Source organism: Taudactylus pleione, unplaced genomic scaffold, assembly GCF_031769625.1.
Source record: "Taudactylus pleione unplaced genomic scaffold, aTauple2 ptg000309l, whole genome shotgun sequence".
Taxonomy (NCBI): Eukaryota; Metazoa; Chordata; class Amphibia; order Anura; family Myobatrachidae; genus Taudactylus; species Taudactylus pleione.
In genome coordinates, this window is record NW_028284710.1 from 10,805,091 (window position 1) to 10,828,093 (window position 23,003).

The 23,003-nt window shown below is 42.2% G+C and overlaps 1 protein-coding gene across 5 annotated transcripts in view; it reads left to right on the forward strand.

Annotated features, from left to right (window-relative positions):
• SEMA5A (semaphorin 5A) overlaps positions 1-23,003 on the forward strand; it is a 503,265-nt gene that overhangs the window by 369,303 nt on the left and 110,959 nt on the right. For all 5 annotated transcript variants that reach the window (XM_088442351.1, XM_088442352.1, XM_088442355.1 and 2 more), the window contains one exon: positions 1,152-1,359. In XM_088442351.1, coding sequence (XP_088298477.1) covers positions 1,152-1,359 — 208 coding nt within the window. The remainder of the gene's footprint in view (positions 1-1,151; positions 1,360-23,003) is intronic.

The following is a 23,003-nucleotide window of genomic DNA, read 5'->3' on the forward strand; positions in this document are numbered from 1 at the left end:
CCCCTGATTAAATATATGACTACACCAGACCAGTGCTCAGACTGCCCTCCCCAGCTTTTTCCATTATCTCTCCCCCCTGATTAAATATAAGACTACACCAGACCAGTGCTCAGACTGCCCTCACCAGCTTTTTCCCAATCCCCACCCCCTTGTTTTACATATGACTATACCAGACCAGTGCTCAGACTGCCCTCCCCAGCTTTTTCCCAATCCCCGCCCCCTGGTTTTACATGTGACTGTACCAGACCAGTGCCTTCCCCAGCTTTTTCACAATCCCCCCGCCCCCCCTGGTTTTTCATATGACTGTATCAGACCTGTGCCCTCTCTAGCTTTTTCCAAATTCTCTCCCCCCATTAAATATGACTACACCAGACCAGACCGCCCTTCCTAGCTTTTTTCCACTTACTGTACTTATCTTATTTCCTTAATGGCTCCGAGTCCCTTCTTCTCCTCCGGCAGACCTGTTCCTCACTCGTCGGCGTCTTGGCTCCTCCGACCTGTCCCTCCGGCGGCGCAGCGTGATGTGATGTCATGACGTCACGCACGTCCAAAGCAAACTTTATTGAACAGCAGCGTGTCCTGTAGATGTAGGTTGGTGGAGCAGCCCAGCCTCCAATCACTTAGTGGGAACCGGGCTGGCGGTGACGGGCGGTGGCAGCGGCCGGGCTTTTGTTAAAGGGGTAGTGTGGGGATGCAGACTTTGCAGCAAGCGGTAGGAGTGCCCCCCCCCCTCGTTCTTCCAGAGTCCGGGCCCGGGACTCCAGTCCCAGCAGTCCCCCGCCTGATGGCGGCCCTGGACACAGGACAGGCTGCAGTTTAAGAGGGATGTAGTCAATTTGCCGGCAGATAGGATCTCTATGGCAGCTTAGAAGAAACATGTAGTACACAAATATGACTTGGAAATATTCTCAAACTTGACATATACTTGATTAAAATGAAATTGCAATTTCATGTTCTAAAATGTAAGAATTTGAAATCAAAATATGTAACTTATTATTTTTACTCATGCTGCTTAGTTGGATACGTAGCATATAACTGAAAAGCATGTCAATAGAATAGTATGAAGCAACATTTTATTAAATGTAACCATGTTTAATGATACTTTTAATTCTACCAAATGTGGGCATTGTTATAAAGCCTTTCTTTCACAGATCATGGAACTATTCAAAAAGTCCTTACTCCACTAAATCCAAATTCTAGCAGTTGTCTCTTGGAAGAAATTGAACTTTTCCCAAAGGAGCAGAGTGAGCCTATCCGAAGACTGCAGCTCTTACATAGCCAGAGTGTGTTATTTGTCGGCTTACACAGTCATATTGTGAAGATCCCACTAAAAAGATGTCTCAACTACAAAAGTCGAAGGTATGTTTGTTGTAAACCTGTATCTAAATACTGTATAGTGTGAGTTTCAACATAGAAAGGGGCTGTAGGTTCATGCAGCCATTTGTCAAATTATTTTGAAAAACAGCCTCCATTTATATGTAAACAATACTACATACTCAAATTGCAAAAACGTAGTAGAGTTAGAGTTCTTAGAATCAGAAACTAATGTGAATGAAATATAAATATGTTTTTTATGTTAAATGATAAAACTGACCATGTCTAATATATGAAATATATATATATATATATATATATATATGAAAAGTTATAAAATTGGTGTATGGCACATTGGATGGCATAAGCAGCATACAGTACAGTTAACATTACTTCAGGAACATTCTAGGTGTTAAATGAAATGTCTTGACAGGAATGTGTGACTTTTTATTTAAATAAAAGTGCTTTGAAAGCCAATGTGTGTATGTTTATATACGATTAGTGATTGTGTGGTACTGCATTTTGCAGCTGGTCCTAGCTACATGGGGTATACTGGGGCTCGTAGATCTCTTAAGCTCTAGCATGCTGTAGCAACAATCACTATTCCAGCTCTTATTTCTACAAGTACAAGCAATTCACCTAGTGGATTCTAGGGGTTTTTGGACTTGCACTTTTACATGCTATATTAATGATTTTATTAAGTTATCTCATTGCCCTGACTGCCAGCGGCATAGAGATTGGAAAGAGCCCTAACAATGCCATTCAGCATGGTGCTGATTTTCTGTAGGGGAAGTTCTGCCTTTTTTGTAGATCCGTCCAGACTATGGCTATCTCACATAATGCCATGGGGGTCCCCATGTTGCGGGTCTCCCTACTATTGGGTGAGCTGCTTCGTCTGATACTGGTTACCAATTTTGTAAGTATATTAACACTACATGTGCGCATATACTTTATTACAGAACATATTCACTAAATTTGGATATACAGTATTTGCACATACATTATCTCAGTCTTTTTTCGTTTGTTTCCTCCCGTTCACAAATGCTGACACTTTGTTTTAGAGTCTAAAGCTGGGTAAACACATGTCGATATATTGTTCCTTCAGACAACAAACAATATATTGGTAGAGGAATGGCAGGTGTGGACACCTCATTTGTCTGTGAACAATGTATCCAGATACATTGGTACGTTTGCCTGTGTGTACGGACGGCCCGCCGACTACCTGTACACTGGCCACAGGAACTGCCGACACTGACATAACAACTGGGCGGAAAATTTAAATGCCCGCCCAATTGTGATTTCTGAACATATCGAGCAGCCTATTGGTGAGTGTGTATACAGTACCAAAACAGCCACTCGGTCAGCCACTGGGTCATTCAAGTGTGTAACCAACACACGAGTGGCAACTGGGTCATTCAAGTGTGTCCCCAACATACGAGCTAAGGTATATATGTCAGGCTTGAGAACAAGTCATATTAGCCAGTTTATTTTGTAATGGTGCCGGTCCCAGTCTTCATATGATTTAAAAGACATACAGTTATTCAATTCTAAAAGGAATTTATCAAGATAATTCTCAGCTTCAGTACAACTATTATGTTTTGGGGGTTTTTTTGGTGGGGAGACTGGGGATTACCACAAATATGCAATTTTTTCAAAGGCCACATGCAAAGTCTCACATGTTTACACTGGTGAAAGTACACTAACGTATGATTTATCTAGCACATTCTAGAAGATAATAGCTAGAATCTGATTGGTTGCTATGGGCAATATATACCCCTAGGGGTCAATTTAATTAGGAGCCATTTCTGTATACTGAAATTGTGGCTACAAATCATGCACATTGCAGCTAATGTTCATGAAGCACGCTCCCATGATTTGTGTAATTCAACTGACCAATGATCGGTGACTTTACTATCAATGTCAGAGATCTGCTGGATCTTCACCATCGATGCCTGTGAGGTATCAATGTTTCTTCTTCTTTTTCTCGATGCAGGGGGCAAAGATGTTAGCTCTGCCCCCAGTGTCTGCTAAGCCCCGCCCATTCCCTGATTTGCCTGCAACCTGCAGTTCACAACAACAGGGTTATCCTTCAATAGGTGCAAACCATCAATGGTTCCCTGTCATAGTTTTTATGCATTTGATGCTAACCACTGAAGGCATCACCCACCGTTGGCCATACCTATTTTCAGCACACATAAGATAAAATATAAAACGAGAAAAAAATGAAAAGACTATTGGAACAGAGGGCATGATTCATCTTTGGGAAAAGAGTGAGAATTTTAACTGTGTACCTGGACAAACCATATTGCAATGCAAAGGGTGTAAATACATAATTTTTTTTGCATGTGGTGTAAATACTGGCTGCTTTTGCATGTAGCCCACAAGTACTGCACAGCTTTATTATTGCTCTATACTTTAGATGTCAGTTTGGACATCTCCCTCCCAAATCTAAATCTGCACACTTTAAATCTTTCCCACCTGCAGTGCAGCATGGTTTCAACAAGATGATCAGTTAAGTGCTAAATCTCACTCTATTCCCAAAGCTGAATCAGGCCCAGAGCCTGATAACAGAGTTACCAGGCAGAGTGGTGATAAGCTACGTAGGGGCATGATTCAGAGCCGCACGCAATCCACACACAATGCCGATGTTAATGTAGTTGAGCAATTGTTTGCAACAAAAATTTCTGAAAACCCCTTTGGTGCATACGCTGCACAGAGTGTACACGCAAAGGTGCTGTTGCGATCGGGACAGACGGCATCAGAAATGTGGCAGAAAAGTGAGGGGCATTCCTGGGCAGTGACTGGGTGGTGGCTACTAGTGCACACAGAAATGGACAGTTTAGAGGGCATATTATGGGAGTGTTGTGGGCTTGTCACTGTAAGCGGCTGCATTCCCAGACGCACAGCCGCAAGCATAGGAGGCTGTGTTCAGACAGAGAAACTGCAGCTGACATAGGGCTGGTGCAAATTTCTTTTAAATGCCTCCCACTGTTACTAAATTCTGAATTAGGACCCAGGAGGCATGGACACATCATAGTGGGTATGACCACACCCCAGTGGGTGTGTTTAGTACTTATAAAGCATTAGGCAGCCCTCCCACACCACAAAATACACCATTTTATTACCACACACAATGGTGGCACATGCCTCCACTCCGTGCAGCAGGGGACATACCTCCCAACATCCCACAAGTCGTGATGAATGTGCCGACAGTGGAACGGCAGGACAGTCCCTTCACATTGGGACTTTGAGGCAGATATTGGGGCAGTTGAGAGAAATGAGATATATATATATATATATATATATATATATATATTGTGGTTAGAGTGGTTGCGTCTCACCTGAACTGCCGACATTCCATCAGGGTGTGTTTTCTTCCCTGCCAGGGGGCACTGTCTTAGTAGAGCACATATAAATACACCTGAAGGAGTGGTTGTGAAGCATTGACTGTACCACATTCCTGAGACACGGCGACAAACTGTCCGGCAAGAAGAAAGTCTGGTCCCTATTCTTCTCGTTAGACTGCTCGGATGTCGCACTGGCTCTTGGTGGGTTACGTTGTCCACGGAGTGGGGGGAAAAGTTCAACCCAGCATCCGCAGAAAGCAAAAACTATTTGTCCCTGTGTCAGAGCGTGCCACATTCAGGGAAAATAAAGGATATATGTCTGAGAAGGGTGAAATGAAGTATCAGCCGGGTAGTCGACAAAGAAACATGGACGTCTTCACTAGAGGAAGTAAGAAGACTGAAGGGTGTCGGCCGACGCGAAAGAATATGTGCGCTCCTCCAAGCTTGGAAAAGCAAAAGGGGGAAATGTGTGGTGAGAGGGGTTGTCTCTCATCTGAACTGCCCACATTTCTGTGGGATGAGCTCACTCCAGGGGAGGCTGGAGGGAAACCTGTGCATTTTGCATTAGCAGTGGAGATGTGGAACTCCAGGTTTTCACATTTACACAGACTCAGCTGGAATAATCACTGTAGCACAGAATGGGTTTAAAACTCTCACACACCTAATGCTCCTTGCTCCTGATGGTGGAGAAGCTGGATAGGCCAGGGGTGGTGGTTAGCATTAAGGTGCCAGGACCTGGAAGGTCCACAGATATTGTATCTGCTGTCTATTAAGCACAAGTAGTGCTGGGACATTTACTTTTATGTTTAGTTGCTTATTTTCTGTTATGTGCCTGTGTGAATCCAGGCCTATGCTCACGTATGCTAAGGTGCAGTTTTGCTGCCAATAAAAAGACACTGCTTCACTGACTACCTGTCTGCATGCAGTTCTCAATTCTAAACCCCGTGTGTATATATATATATATATATATATATATATATGTTGTATCAATGATATAAGTGGCGCACAAAGCTCAATAAAACACAAAAAGATATATATATATATATATATATATATATATATACAGTGCAATAAAATGATGAAAAATACAACAATTTAGACCCTCCCAAAATTGAGGTGGCAGCCGATAACTTCCCTAGGATAGATAAATCAGTAAACCATCAAAATGTGAATGTGAGAAAGTTTGTGGAAGACCGGCGCCTTCAGTGTACCGGTCAGTTGGACAAAGTTCACAGAGGATTTTTAGATCACAGGATCCTTTGGGAAAATTCCTGAAGTGTCCTCACATAACGACCTTCTTGATGTGTGACTCCAAATAAACAGAAAAAAAGAAAAAAACATAGGCCCTCATTCAGAGCCGCTCGTAAGCGGCCGTACGCTCGTAGTCATCCAATGTTGTAAAACCAGGCATGCGTCAGTGTAACAGTGCGCATGTGCATACGGCTGATTGCGATCATTTTTTCAGTCGTTCGTTGAATAGCGAACAGGAAGTGACATGTCAGATGTGATTGACAGAACTGTCCGTTTTGGGGCGGTGACGGGGGTGGAGATGGAAAAACGCAGGCGTGTCGAGGCGTTTTTTGGGCGTACATAAATTATCTGATGCGAACGGCCAATGTAAACGGAACAAGTGTTACGTCACTGTCTGATCCACTTTCCATTAAAACTGCTCGCTCAGCTTGTGGTCTGGTATACTCTACCGCAATGATGATGGTCTCTTTGTCCTTCCCGAGGCACATCGATGGTATTCCGATTTATCAATTGAGGCCTCAAAAACAATCAGTTTTGAATTGCAAAAATGCTTGTAAGGTGTTTAGCCAATAGCCTTTTTTTAGTAGCAAAAAAACGTACGCAGGTGAACTACTCAGCTGCTAATTTCTGGGTTAGACAATCAATTAGCTTACAAATTTATTTTAAATTTGCGTGTTTTTTACAAATTTGATTTTTCCTTTTTTTAGGGCAACAATATTGTACGCATGTTTGTTTTTTTTCTTCATTTTTTAGGGCCCAAGAAAACAATCGTCCTTTTGTTTTTTGCTAAGTGTTAATTAAAACTCATAAATTGTTTTTAACCCTTGGTTTTTTTAATCAAAAATAATGTTTAGTTTTCCGTTGTATTGTTTGTAATTTTTTAACCAGTTTTTGAATAAATTAACAATAGAATAGTTCAGATTTTCAACAGTATTTAATTTTTTGTTGTTTTTTTTTTTTTTATTTTGTAGGAAATAATAAAAACTTGATAACGTAAAAACAAATAACAAATGATTTTAGAAACACACAAACAAAATAAGTGGCATTTGAAATCCACAAGCAAACAAAATTATAAAAAAATTCACAAGAAAGGAGAGGGAGGTTTTGGGCATTAAGGAATATTGGGCAAACACAGAGAAGGATTGTGGGAAAATTAGCCAGTGCTGTCATCGCCTTTTGGCCCGTTTGGCCAGGGTAGGGAGGGAGCCTGAACGGGTCCGGGATGTCCTTCTGCTGGCCTGGCCAGAGGCAGATGTTGTGGCCTCTGGACTAGGCATAGGGCTAGGCACATTTGGAGGGATGGCTGTTGTTGTGCCAGAGGTGGAGGGTCCTGATGTTCCGGCAGGAAGGGAGGCCGGCTCCAACATGTGCTGGCGAACGAGCTGCTCCAGGGCATTTGCTATTCGCACGTTGGCCCCAGTATTTTCCACCAGGGCCTTAGCAATGGTCACGTTGGCCGCAGCACTTTGCTCCAGGGCGTCCGCCACCCATAGCAGACTGGCGTCCAGCCTCTGCAGAATCTCGGTCTGCTGATCCATTTTAATGGTATCAGTGAGGAGGTCCACTGCCTGCGAGGGGGAATGCCCTGGACTGTCTGCCACAGGGTCCCCAGCCGGATCTACTGTTTCCTCCCCTGCAGAGCCAGCAGAAATTCTGCGGCCAAACCTCCCCTCTGGAGCAGACTCATCCGTCTGTGTCTCTGTGAGAAAAAAGAGAAAAGAGTAACATTATAATCTAGATATTGTCCCAAACACATTTCTGAGTTGTTAACATTACAACATTTACCTGGGGCAACATGAGGAGCCGCAAAGTCTGGCATGTCGGTATCCATGTTCGACACGCCTAACACCTCCTCATCCTGCACACATCCCTAGGCCATGTCCTCCAAATCTGTGAGCTCCAGTGACACAGGGGTGGGACCCCCACCTGTCCCCCCTGCATGCCTAGCCCTATCAGCCAGTTTTTGCTTAAGACGATATGTGAAGTCGCTCCATCTGTGGGGTAAAAAAGTTGGCATTATTACTGCAGTATTTGGACCTGTAAACACTTTTTACTAAAATGTAGTTTTTACGTACCGGCGTTCGACCTCCCTGGTTGAACGTTCAAAATCACCCACCCTATTGACACCACTGGCTATGTCATCCCACATTTTCCATTTCTGGCTTGCACCCATATTCCTTGCTGCCTGTGGCAGGCTGCCATTGCACATTTGCACCAAAACCTCCATCTCCTTTCTTGTGAATTGTGGCTGCCTTTTTTGGGGGGTTTAGTTGGCCTACTAGGCCCAGCAGCCTCTTCCATGGCATCCTCAACACCTTTTTTTAAAATGGGATTAAAATTTATAATGTAAAATGTTCCCAAATTATTGTTAAACATAATCCTTTAGCCCAAAAAAGAGAAATACTTACCTGGCGTCTCTTGGCCACTGCTTTGCTGCTCTGTAGTCATTTTGGACTTTCAGGTCTCACTACAGCAGACCGATTTGGGTTTTCAGTGACGTTTTTTTACATGCGTCAGCATTATTCGGCCGCATCATTGACTGTGCGCTCCTATTGTCCGTCCTTAATTTGAGCCGGAAAATAAAGACTATTTATGGCTTGGTGTGACTCGAGTCGATGTGGCATGTTGATTGTTGGAGGTTTGGCGTTGGAGTGGTTTTTAGGCTTATTGAGTAGAAGGAGGACTTTTTTGGTGCGATATTTTGTTTTTTTTCTAGCTTCTTTCTTTTCCGTTCGTTTTTTTTTTATTGTTTGGCTATTTTTTTTTTAATTTTTGAGTAAGTATTTTAAAAAACCACCGTAAAAAATAATAGTAAATAGTTTACAAATGTTTGTAATTTTTTGGGTTTTTTTTGTTTACAGTTAGTTTGGCATTGCCCCAGTGACGTTTTTGAACTTTGGGATATTTGTCTGTTTTTGGTAAGTGTTTTTGGTTTCATGATTTTACAAATTCGATGTGTTGGTCTTAGCTTACTGTATGTTTCGCTAAGTAATGTTGTTTATTTTCTGGGAACAATCATGTCTTACCACTAAATGTAGCCTACTATTTAGCGAAATAATGTTTGAGTGGTTTTAATTGTAAAATTTACGTACTATTTTGCGAACTAATGTGTCTTGATTTAACTGTAAAAGTAGCGTAGTATTTTGCGAACTAATGTGTCTTGATTTAACTGTAAAAGTAGCGTTCTATTTTGCGAACTAATGTGTCTTGATTTAACTGTAAAAGTAGCGTAGTATTTTCTGAACTAATGTGTCTTGATTTAACTGTAAAAGTAGCGTACTATTTTGCGAACTAATGTTTTTCTAAATTTTTGTGTAAAATCATGTCTTAACACTAAATGTAGCGTACTATTTTCTGAACTAATGTGTGCTCCCTTCTCTATTTTTTCACGAAAACAATTTGTTTACAATCATATTTTATTTAATTAATCTTAAACATATTTTCTACTTTTGAAATGTAGGTTGTTCTGCACATGACACGTCCCAGGCCTGTAAGCATCTTTGGATTTCTGAGAAAAGATAAGTATATTTTTCTTTACACATTTGTCTAAAACAATAACTACCTGGCTTACCATTTCAGGTTGATGTTGGTCGTATTATATTGGCCATGGTTCCAGAACCCGACCAACCTCAACTTCGTCCCAGGCGTAGGCCTCGTAGGCGTGCAAGACCCCAGATATATAGAACACGTGTCACCCTTTTTGGAATGCCAGATGATGAGGTGTTACGGCGATACCGTCTGCCGCCCCAAATCATCATAGACACTCTCTCATTAATAGAGAGTGATCTTGAACGGCAAATTGACAGTCCTACAGCAATACCACCACTTACTCAATTAATGTCGGTGTTACATTTTTGTGCCTCAGGATCCTTTCAAACCACAGTGGGAATAGTTGCGGGAATATCCCAATCCTCCTTTTCAAGGATCCTGAGGGCACTGATGGAGGCCCTTTTTAAACACCTCCATCATTTTATTAAAATGCCATATTTGGATATTGGTACCCTTAATGTGGCGAAGGCGAATTTTTACCAAATAGCTGGCTTCCCACACATCATAGGGGTTGTGGATGGCACTCACATACCACTTCAGCCTCCAGCAAGGCTGGAGGCTATTTTTAGCAACCGCAAGCACTTTCATTCACTGAATGTAATGGTGGTATGTGATGCCTCCCTCCAGATCCTGTCCCTGAATGCCAAATTCCCCGGCAGTGCACATGATTCATTCGTCATCCGGCAATCAGGGATTTGGCACAAATTAAACCACCTACAAGCTGGTGATGCGTGGCTTCTGGGTAAGTTGAAACCTTCTGTTGAAACCAATGCAAAGCTTGTTACACAATGGTTCTGATGGGTTTTTTTATATTTTCACAGGAGACAGTGGTTACCCCTGCACGCCCTGGATGCTCACTCCTTATTTGGCTCCCACACCAGGGCCACAAAGTGAGTATAATTCCGCACTTACTGCCACCAGGCAGGTGGTGGAGTGCTGTATCGGCCTTTTAAAAGTCCGATTCAGATGCCTCCACCGCTCTCACAGCTCTGGTGGCGACCTCATGTATTTGCCGGCTATGGTTTCTAAAATTGTGGTCCTGTGTGGGATATTTCACAACATCGCCATAAGGAGTGGTGTCCCAATGCAACCAGAGGATGCCTTGCCTGAGGACAGCCCCCCCGAGGTTGGTCGGAGGTCAGTATGTGGGGGGGCCATACGCGATGAAGTTGTGGCCAGATATTTTAGGTAATTATTTCCTCATAATGTTTAAAAATGCCACAATGTAGACATGTAATATTTTAAAGTTCACTTTTAACTGATTTTTTTTTCTTTCTTTTTAATCCCTAAAATGACCAAAAAAATCCATGCCTACTACCTGATCAACACAAATGACTTTATGTGGACACATTGGATATAACTTCGGGAACAATGATTTCTCCTCACTTCTTCAAACAGTTCCTGATTGTGTTTTTTGGGGGTTTTGGGTGTGTTTTTGACTTGTGTGTGTGGTTTGGATTTTTGAAAGTATTGTGTGTATTCACTTGGTGTTATTTGTGTGCATTAAAATTTTATTTGACGTTCACCAACCATTTCCATCGTAAATTACAACCAAGTGTAACCTGTTTCTAAAAATGCAAAGTTGCTTAATGTCTAATACTGTAATTTATTATTTTTAAAAGTTTAGTACCCTGCTTTGTTGCTAAAAACAAACACCAAAGGTATTATGGTGAATCAGTATGTTTGCAATTGTAGGCCTAAGCAGGTAGCTTTAAATGTAACATTACCCACACCAAACAATATTCACATCTTGAGGTTACTTCTCCAAACCTATTGGTATTGTTATGTGTTTAATGTGCAAGCTTACATACTTACTTGAGCTTTCGACAAACACATTTACATTTCTTTAAAAGACATGGACAAATAGTAGACTTATGTAAGGTTCACCAATCTAAAATTTACACACAAGGAATGAGACTTAAATAAACCAAATTTATTTTTTTAAACATTTTTGGAGGTGTAAAAAAAAAATTTTGTGGCGCAGGCGCGCCAAAATGTGATCCAATGCCACAAGCAGCCCAACTACATGGCCCCTCATAATCTGCAATCCTGCATAAATGACTTCGTAACGCCTCTGGTCCTCTGTGGGTCAAAAAATTTGCGGATTACTAAAATGACACCTTAATTTATATGTGGGAAAACAACTAAAAAAACAGACTATACAAAAAAAGGTGACACAAAAAAACTACCAAACAAAATGAAGGCCAAACGAAAAGATTGTCAAAAAACAAAGACAAAAATTATTTGGACAAAATAACATAAAAGAGAGTTACAACTACGCAAAAATACAACATTTGTTGGTACCGTAAACAAGAAAGACACAAGTATGAGTGTTTTGACATGTGTCATATGTGTAAGTGGCAAACATTCTAGAAATTGATTCACAAAGATATATATCCAAAACATTAGAAATACTTTACAATTTTGAACGGCACAGGCAAAAGGACAACATCAACCAAAATCCAAATATTTAAAAAACAGCCATAGTTTTAAAGGGAAACATACTCCTCATCAAAGGTGGGCCAGTGCTGCAGGGATGGAGGAGGGGTGATTTGGGAGGAAGTTGAGGGTGAGGAAAATAGAGGGGGGGTTGAGGGGAGGGGGAAGTTGGAGGCATGGTCAGGTGAGGAGAGGGAGGGGACTGAAGGATGGCAAGGTCTGGGTTGGAGGGGGAATTTGGGGAAGAGTGGACAGAGGAGGTTTGGGTGGGAGTGGGGGATAGGGGACGAGCCCGACGTCGAGGAGGATGCCGACGTTGTAGTCTGCGCTCAGCCCCTAAATGATGTTGGAAAATTTATCTTACTAAATATTTCATTTTATGATTCAACAATTTACACACCCCAAAAAAAAGTAAAAAAAAAGGGCTATACGGTAAACATGCACACGCAGGTATGTCCAAAATAAAGAAACAGGGCTATACAGTAAACATGCACACGCAGGTATGTCCAAAATAAAGAAACAGGGCTATACAGTAAACATGCACACGCAGGTATGTCCAAAATAAAGAAACAGGGCTATACAGTAAACATGCACACGCAGGTATGCTTACATTTTAAATCTAATTAAAAACAACACTTACTTTCCAAAATTTGCTGACGCAAAGTGGCCAACAGGCATGGGGATCTGCGCCCTAGATCCGACCACCGTCTTTCAAGCTGGCCAATATTTCTGCGGTAGCCGATCCTACGTAGGCGGCGCCGCACCTCCGCATAGGCCAGCCGCTTGCGGAGGTTAGTGATGGGGTGCGGCTGGTGTGTGATCCTCCGGTCCATCACATCAGTGAGGACCAGGAGTTCACGTCTGCAAAAAGCTGCGGCTCTCATGATGGCAATGATTTTTTTTACACAAAACAGTTTTAATAAAGGTCCTAGAAAAATTTTGATTGGCTAATGTACTATGTAAATTAACAGAAAGCATTCTATTGGTTATTGTATGAGTCATGTGACCTACACCCACACAAATATAATATGAGTTATGATAGGCTTGAGGCAGTGACATGCGTAAGCTACTTTAAATATTAATAAAAAAGATGAAAAATCGGGCTAGAAAAAATAAGCTAAACGAGTAGCATTCAAACCAACTTTTAATTTTGAACAACCATCCCCTTGGTCCAACCGTACGTATTCTGCGGAAGCAATGACACACACTAACAATAATAAAGTTTATCGACATTGAAAAAAAAAAAAAGGATTGCAAACATGTGAATAACAGTTAAGCAAATTCATATAGTGATTGCTATTAATCGATTCAAGTATGTTTGCTGAATGAAATAGCAGGCAATCGAAAACTGACAGGGACACTTCCGGACTTCACTTGTGCGAGCGTTCCCTGCAACCAAAGAGGAGATGGACAGTCGCTATTTCGAACTAGCTAGAGGAGGGGTTGTGAGAATATGGGGCGGAAGATTAGCTGCGAGCGAACATACGAGCGAGCACTTGAATTTACATTTTTTTCGTTCGTACGACGGACGAGCGAACGGCCACTTGCGTCCGGCTCTGAATCAGGCCCATAGTGTAGCTGATAATAAATAAGTGAAAACGGTGCTCATTCACACTGGAAATGGTGAAAACGCATTCGGTGAAAAAGCACTTCAAACGTGCTCACAACAAGCCAGTTTCTCATATATATATATATATATATATATATATATATATATATATATACTAAATATGCATTTGTATCCTGGTCTACATGTGTTCTCTGTTATATGACCAACTGCAGTATGGACAAGTTCATATAAGAACACCCCATTTTGCCTCCCAGTGTGCCTGCTGCCAGACTTATACAAAACTTCATAGGCCATATGCATCTAACCACTTTTTTGAGCATACGCAGAGCAATTTGATACAAGATAAGGAATGCTACCTGGTGTGGTACTGACTATTCATAGGGGCTTATAATTAGAGATGTACACCGATCCCCATGTTTTAGTTATGGATCTGTATTAACTTAGTGTTTTGGTTTTGTCAGAACAGCCCCCACATGTTTTGGTTGTGGATCTGTATTTTGTTAGAAAAATGCTAAAAACAGCTAAAATCACATAATTTGGGCCTATTGTTATTAACTTCAATGACATTAATTTTGAGTCATTTCCAGTAAATTTTGACCACCTCACAGTTACAATATTGGTTTTATCCAGTTTAGGCCAAAAGGTTGCACCAAAGTAGCTGGCTGACTAAGCTATGTGACAGCAGTGGGCGGCACAAACATTGCAGTTCAGCTTCATACATGGCACATCTACTAGTAGTAGTCTTCTTGGTCCCTTTCTAGGATGAAGATCCAGCCCTAGCAGCAGCAGGCATAGCACTCAAGTATTCTTCTGAGGAATCCTGGTTAGGGGAGGACTCTCCTAGCCTGATCAAATCAAAAATTTTGATTGAGGATATTGTTGATGAAGGTGATGGTGGTGGAGATTGCAGGTGCTTGGCTCTTGCAGAGAGAAGGGAGCTAGCTGACTCTGGACTGCTTGTTGTTACTTTTTTAGCAAAGCCAAAAACTTTTCCTAAATGGTTAAAGTCCCTACCTCTACTTACTGTGGCTTTACAAAAAGGCTTCACATGGCAAGACAATTGTTGTCCAGATTTGGGTAAAAATAATTCCACACATAAGAGGTGGCTTTTGTGTCTTATGCCCAGGCATGACAATGACCTTCTTAATATCACAGGCAAGAATTGCTTCCACTTGTGCCTCACTTTCACAACATCCTCATCATCAATATCCGCATCAGCGCTGCCTCAGCTACACAAATATCCTCCTCATCCTGTTGCACTTCTACCGTAGCATCCTCAATGTCTAGGTCAGCAACTACTTGACTTGCGCTGCTCATCCACACATTGGTTGAGGGTACAGAAATGGAGGAAGGAGGCTTCTCTACAACTTCAGAAAGGTCAGGCTTACACATAGCACTCACGGACACACTTAGGACCTCATTCAGAGTCGGTCTAAGCGGCCGCTCGGTCATACGGGAAAAGGGGCCGGATATGCAAATGATTCCCTCGCAAGTTGCGTCCCTAAGTTCGGATTGGTAGCTGGCCGACCAAGGGGAGGAAACGGCCGGAAGACAAAAAAATACGCCCCCTTCTCGTACGCATTACACGTCATCTCCGGGCATATAAGGATTAATCGAGACCATCGGGAACCATCGGAACTGGTCGTAGAGCTTAAGGTTGACCATACCCTCTCTTAAGCACTACGATCATGTCAGTGTAAAAACCTCCCATGTCACATGTACCATGACGCTACTTTGTTAATTATGCACTCCCATAAACCGTATGCACTCCCATAAAACGCTGTTCGCATAATTAGACACGCCTGCGTTCGGATCTCCTCTCCCCCGTTTTCAAGCACTTTCCCCTGTTACCACCCACAAACTCCTCAATATGTCACTCAAACTACCGACCTGGCTGTGTTCAAGGAGAGAGAAATTTCTGATCGTAGAGGCTAGTTTGGGCACGCGCATTGCGAACTTTACGCATGCGCAGTATAGCGAACATCGGTGGTGTACGACCGTGCGGCCGCTTCGACCGACTCTGAATGAGATCCTTAGACTCTCCTCAGGGATTTGTTACATTTCTGTTTCTGAACAATTTAAATATAAATAGAAGTGCTGCTTGTCAGAATAAATGACTCTGTTTATTCAATAAAATATGTATATATCATTCATACAAATACAGGCCGTTAAATTTATTAAAACACATAAATTCTCAATAATTAAAAAGAAAAAATCAGCACAAGAATATCACAGTCGCAGTATTGCAATCATGCATATAATTTAATTGCAGTCCTTAGTATGTAAGGGTTAGTCAAGCAGCAATATTATTTATTTTTCAAAGGGCAACATGCACATCATTTATTTGCAGTCCTTCATATAAAAGGGTTATATAAGCAGCAATGTCTGTTAGTATAGCTGTAATTCATGCAGTTGATTTAGCAGTATTGCCATTAGTATAGCTGTAAGTAAGTTGATAACAACACATTCTTGTAGAAGTAAAAGGAAGTTTGTTAAATTGTTGCCAACTTCAGATCAAGCTAAGGATACTTAAAGATATTTATAAACAGTTCCCCCTACAGTTTGAAATTGAGGGAGTGTCCCAATTAATTTACATCTTATAATACTCCATTCCTGGCAGAATAGATTTAATAAAACTTTTAATGGTAATTGATGTCCTCTGTGTTGTAATGAACAAGGCACGATATGTCCTCCCAGCTGCTGGCGACTTCCCTTATTTTGCAGCCATATCCAGAGGAACTTTATCGGCACAGGTTTCCACAGAACAGGACAGATAACCGGCTGGTCACTTAATGACTGGCAGTGCCTCGATGCATTTCCCCACCTACTGTCATGCCAGTAGCTTCATCAGAAGGTGCCAGCCCTCTTTCTGGATCATCCATTTTACTCCCTTTCTTTTGACCATGCATGCTCACTGCGGCTATGCTCACTCATGGAAGATCCAATTATTCTTAATCAGGAAGATGAGGAAATAGTTAATATGTTGGAATCACTCCAAAATGAGTCTGATGGAATCCCTGATAGAGAATTCAAGAAAATCTTTGAGGCTGGACACTCTAATAAGCTGAGAATGAAATAAGATTTTTACCCCTTCCAATTTAAAGAACCCTATGGGGAAAGCTTTTATAAGACCACTGTGGAACAGTTTCATCATATGTGTAATAAGACAGAAAGTAATCAATTCAGAGATAAGTCTAAACAAAGGAGAGCAATTAAACAGCTGTATGCAAATAAAAACATAATAATCAAACAAGCAAATATAAGGGTGGGGGGATTTTCATTCAAAATTATAGTGTGTGTGTGGGGTACCCGGGTGGCAGCTGCCTATAGTGTGTGTTGGGTTTAAACCTGGGGTTGATGTCATGCACCTGGTGGACTGCCACTGTGCTGCAAAGAGTCCTTATCTGTAGTGTATCAGGAGTCACTGTACTGCTTCCCTTATCCTTGGAATTCTAATAGGTACCTGTGCAAGCTTCCACTTGACAAAACTGTTAAAAGTTGTGTAAAACAATAAAAACACCCTGCTTATGTCTGAAAGAGGTCGACCCAGGAATTTCCCGGGTCTCAAGTGTAGTGTGAAAAACCCAGGATGTTGCAAAGGAGAGAAACCCTGGTCTGAGCAGGGTAATTCCCGGGTCGTATGTCTTATACCACTTTCAGACAGAAAATGGCCAAAAACCCAGCTTTTATTTGCTATTTTGCATGCCAGGTTTTTTGGCATTTTCTGTCTGATACCCCTTTAACACAGGAAAATGAAAATCCCAGGTAATTCACTTTTACCTGGTAGTTTGCTAAACAACCTGGGTTTTTCTCTGTGTGAAATTTTCAACCCGGGACTTAATTCCCGGGTCTGTGAAAAACCAGGGTTGGAGACATGGGAATTTAGTCCCGGGATGACCCTTTCACACGGAAAAATCCCGGGTTATTTAGCAAATTACCGGGTAAAAGTGAATTACCCGGGATTTTCATTTTCAGTGTGAAAGGGGTATAAAAGTGGTATAATTTATCTTTCTTTGTGGATCATTATTTGCAAAATCACATGAAGACACTTAAATCATATGTACAAGACACAAAACACTTTTTAAATTTTATTGAAAAAGTTAGATGGGAGGAAGGGTATTATTTAATTACTTGATGTTGAGTCTCTGTACTCAAATATCCCACACGGTTTGGGAATCAAGGCTGTTGAATATTATCTGTTACTGGATACCAATATGTGAGATGTTCTGCAAGATTTTGTATTACAGTCAATAGAATTCATTTTACAACATTATTATTTTATGTTTGATTCACATTATTATCTACAAAAATGGGGAACTGCTATGGGGACTAGGTTCTCACCAGCTTTCGCTAATATATATGTGGGCCACTTTGAGGAGGAACATGTGTTGGGGGGCGGGACTAAGTGCAAACTTGGTCCTCTATGGCAGATTTATTAACAATTTGTATTTTGTTTGGAATGGGGGCCTCACTTCATTATGCGCTTTTACAAATAGTCTCAGTGAGAACACTTATGGTCTTAAATTCACTTGCACTTATGATTTATCTAATATACATTTTCTTGATATCGTGCATTTAGTGAGGGAGGGTAACCTGGTGACTGTAACATTTGTAAAACTAGTGGATTAGAATAGATACTTAAATTATAACAGTTTACGTGCTATTTTTTGGAAACAAAATATACCCAATGGGCAATTTTTTGGAATCAAACGGAACTGTTCCACTGAAGAAGCTTTTCATAGACAAGTTAATGTACTTATGGATTACTTTCTTGACCAAGGTTATCCAAAGTAATTTCTGGATAAGGCCTATGAAGAAGTTAAAATTTCGATAGAACACAATTATTGGAAGTGAGTAAAAAAGTAAATAAGGATGACCAAGATAGATCGGTAATGTTTACCACAATTGCAGTGCACATAAAATTAGGACGATCATCTCTAATAATTTGTCTCTATTAAAATTGGTTGAGATGTTATCCAAAGAAATGAAAATCACAGGAAATGTCATATTTAGGAAATCAAAAAATCTACAATCCTACTTAGTGTCCAGCCATTTTAAAAAAAAATTGGGACTAAAGATGATGTGATGACCTGGCTACCTTAGAGAACTATAAGATTTCATATGTGGAAGAAGATCTTGCGTTTCATGTTGAGTAAGCTGAGCAAAAATACTGTTTTTTTAATCATGGAACACAAAAGAGAAATTCAATATCAAAAAGTATATAACTTGTAAATATTCCTACGTGATCTACCTCATCCAAAGTGGGTGCGGTAAGCAGTACATGGGATGCACTACAAGAATGTTAAATACCAGATATATGGAACATAAAAGAAATATCTTAAATGGGGTAAAGACTAGGGATGAGCGGGTTCGGATTTCCGAAATCCAAACTCCCCCCCCGAGCCCCCCCGATCTGAGGCGGGAACCGAGTCCAGCTCGGGTTTTCCCGCCAGACTCGTTTCCCGGAATGATGCAAAACGTCAACATCCTGGTGTCAGATTCTTGCGAGACCCGGACTTTGCACATTTCGCGCCTCCTGCCCTGCCATCTTCATTCCAGTCCTGGAGAGGGTAGTGAGAGTCTCAGTCTCTAGTGTAGTTTCTGTGGGAAAGTGGCGTGGCTGCTCTGCTGTATCAGTCCAGTCGTGCTGTGCTGCTGTATCAGTCTGGGAGTGACCTGCTCTGCTGTATCAGTCCAGTCCAGTGGTGCTGTGCTGCTGTATCAGTCTGGGGTTGACCTGCTGTATCAGTCCAGTGGTGCAGTCCTGTGCTGTATATTCAGCCCAAATAATTTTTACAGGGGCTGCCCTGTGTGAGGTAGGGGTACGCTGCCCTGTGCTGTGTATTTACTCCAGTCTATTTAATTAATCCAAATAATTTTCACAGGGGCTGCCCTGTGTGGTATAGGGATATGCTGCCCTGTGCTGCCCTAATCCAAATAATTTTTACAGGGGTTATTCACTCCGTAAAAATAATGCACTCCATAAAAATAATGGAGGACAAAAATTTGGAGGATAAAATAGGGAAAGATCAAGAACCACTTCCTCCTAGTGCTGAAGCTGCTGCCACTAGTCATGACATAGATGATGAAATGCCATCAACGTAGTCTGCCAAGGCTGATGCCTTATACGTGATGCCATAGTAGAGGGCATGTAAAATAAAAAAGCCAGAGTTCAGTAAAATGACCCCCAAAATGTTTTTTAAATCATCTGAGGAGAAATGTAAACTTGCCAATATACCATTTACGATAAGTGGCAAGGAACAGCTAAGACCCTGGCCTATGTTCATGACTAGTGGTTCAGCTTCACATTACGATGGAAGCCCTCCTCCTCCCACTAGAAAAATGAAAAGAGTTAAGCTGACAAAAGCACAGCAAAGAACTGTGCATTCTAAGAAGATATCACAAATCCCCAAGGAGAGTCCAAGTGTGTCGGCGGTTGCAATGCCTGACCTTTCCAACACTGGATGGGAAGAGGTGGCTCCTTCCATCACTTGCATGCTCTCTACAAGTGCTAGAGGGAGCACCCACAGTCCAGTTGCTGATATTCAAATTGAAGATGTCACTGTTGTAGTACAACAGGATGAGGATATTGGTGTAGCTGGCGCTGAGGAGGAAGTTAACGAGGAGGATTCTGATGGTGATGTGATTTGTTTAAATCAGGCACCAGGGGAGACAGTTGTTGCCTGTGGGATGAAAAAGCCATTCGTCATGCCTGGGCAGAAGACCAAAAAATCCACCTCTTTGGTCTGGAAATATTTCTATCCAAATCCGGAAAACAACGGTCTTGCCATATGTAGCTTAAGTAAAGGTGTAATAAGTAGGGGTAAGGACGTTTACCACCTAGGAACATCCTCCCTTATATGACACCTGCAGCGTGTTCATAATAAGTTACTGTCAAGTTCAGAAACTGTGGCTAAGACCGTAAGCAGCCCAGGGAGACCTAAACCCTTAGTCTTGTTGTATCCAAGTGCCTGCAAACCACACCAGCAACTCCCTCCTCGTCAATTTCCTCCTCATTAAGGACCGTAAGTCATCCTGTTGCAATGCGGATAACAGAGGCCTTGACAGCTATGTTGGTGTTAGACGTGCGTCCGGTATCCGCCATTAATACAGTGAGATTTAGACAATTGATGGAAGTAGTGTGTCTCCGGTACCAAATCCCATCTAGATTCCACTTCACTAGGCAGGTGATACCGAGAATGTACAGAGACATCAGAAAAAGTTTCCTCAGTGTCCTAAAAATGCGCTTGCACCCAATGTCCACTTAACCACGGACATGTGGAAAAGTGGAACAGGGAAGACTAAGGACTATATGACCGTGACAGCCCACTGGGTAGATGTATCACTTTATGCAGCAACAACAGCAGCATCACCAGTAGCAGCATCTCAGAAATGCCAGCTCGTTCCAAGGCAGGCTATGCTGTGTATCACCATTTTCAGTAAGAGGCACACCGCCGACAACCTCTTAGAGAAATCATCGCCCAATGGCTTACCCCACTTAGACTCTCCTGGGGATTTGATATCTGACAATGCCACCAATATTGTGCAGGCATTACATCTGGGAAAATTCCAGCACGTCCCATGTTTTGCTCACACAATAAATTTGGTGGTGCAGAATTTTTTTGAAAAACGACAGGGCCGTGCAGGAGACGCTTTCCGGGCCACTTTTGCCATTCAGTGACTGCGTGCTGAAGACTGGAGCGCCAGCAAACACTCTTGAACCTGCCCTGCCGTCGCCTGAAGCAAGAGGTTGTAACACAGTGGAACTGGATGGAGGAGCAGCAAAAGGCCATTTAAGCCTATACATCTACCTATGACATAGGCAAAGGAGGGGGTCTGCACCTGACTCAAGTGCAGTGGAGAATGATTTCAATGTTGTGCAAGGTTCTCCAGCCTTTTGAACTTGCCACACGTGAAGTCAGTTCAGACACTGCCAGCTTGAGCCAGGTCATTCCCCTCATCAGGCTTTGCAGAAGCAGCTGGAGAAAGTGAAGGAGGAGCTAAGACGGAGTGATTCCACTCGCTATGTGGGACTTGCGGATGAAGCCCTTCATTCACTTTGCCAGGATTCGAGGGTGGTCAATCTGTTGAAATCAGACCACTACATTTTTGCCACCTGGCTCGATCGTAGGTTTAAAGCCTACGTGGTGTCTCTCTTTCCGGCAGACACAAGCCTGCAGAGGTGCAAAGAGCTGCTGGTGAAAACACTATCAGCTGAAGCGGAATGTGACACGGCAACAGCTCCTTCAGTTTCTCCCGCATCTGGGGCTGCCGGGGAACAACTTAGATATCCTAACCAACCCGCTGGCGGTGATGCAGGGCAGGCAGGACCAAGTTTGGACATCTGGTCCGGACTGAAGGACCTGCTAACAATTTCTGACATGTCTACTGTCACTGCGTATGCTTCTGTCACCATTTAAAGAATGGTGGAGTATTACATCGTTGAGTGCATCCGAGTAGGCATGTCAGACAGTCCGTGTCACAAACCATGCCAGAGACCTCCGGCCCAGACTCTTGTACCTTCCTGTGCATCTGTGCCGTCGCACTCTGCCGTGCCATTGGCCTGCTACTCTGGCTATCTCCGGTGCAGGGCGTCCATTGGAGGATTGGCTGCAACATCCCAGCTGTTGCCTGTGTCCCGCTGCCGCAGATCCATCCGTGCCAGAATTCAAGTTCTTCAGGAGCTGGGCGCAACCATCTTGGGCCAGGTCAGATGATACCAATGCATCCAGTCAGCAGCAGTTCCTAGTTGCATCAGCCAATCCGCTCCAGTCTGGTGATATAAAGGACCTCCCTATAACACATGCTGGTTGCTAGTACAACAATGTTCATTGCTCCTACATGACCTATGTTCCTGAGCTCCTAGTGTGAAACCTGTGCTTCACAGCATACAGTTCAATCCACGTTACTCCAGTCCGGAGTCAGGTTAATAGTCATCAAGTTCAATCCACGTTATTCCAGTCTGGAGTCAAATCCAAGTTCTTCAATTCAATCCACAATACTCCAGTCTGGAGTCAAATCCAAGTTCTCAAGTTCAATCCACTTTACTCCAGTCCAGAGTCAAATCCAAGTTCTTCAGTTCAATCCACTTTACTTCAGTCCAGAGTCAAATCCAAGTTCTTCAGTTAAATCCACTTTACTCCAGTCCAGAGTCAAATCCAAGTTCTTCAGTTCAATCGACAATGCTCCAGTCCGGTGTCAAATCCAAGTTCTTCAGTTCATTCCACAATACTCCAGTCCGGAGTAAAATCCAAGTTCTTCGGTTCAGTCCATGATACTCCAGTCCGGAGATCAAGTTCAAGTTCATTCAAGTTTCAAGTCTACAGTTCCTTTTCTAAGTTCAATGACTAAATAGAGACTTTATCCTACAATCTTACTCTGCATCTTCTAGTTGCGTTATCTCTGCTCTGAGGACTCTAGTATTTCATCTTATACTACAATCTTCTTTTATTTCAACTGTATGAGCAGAAATTATATCTAACCGTCCAGTTTCAAACCATCTACTGATACAGGTGTCTCTGTCCAACACCCCA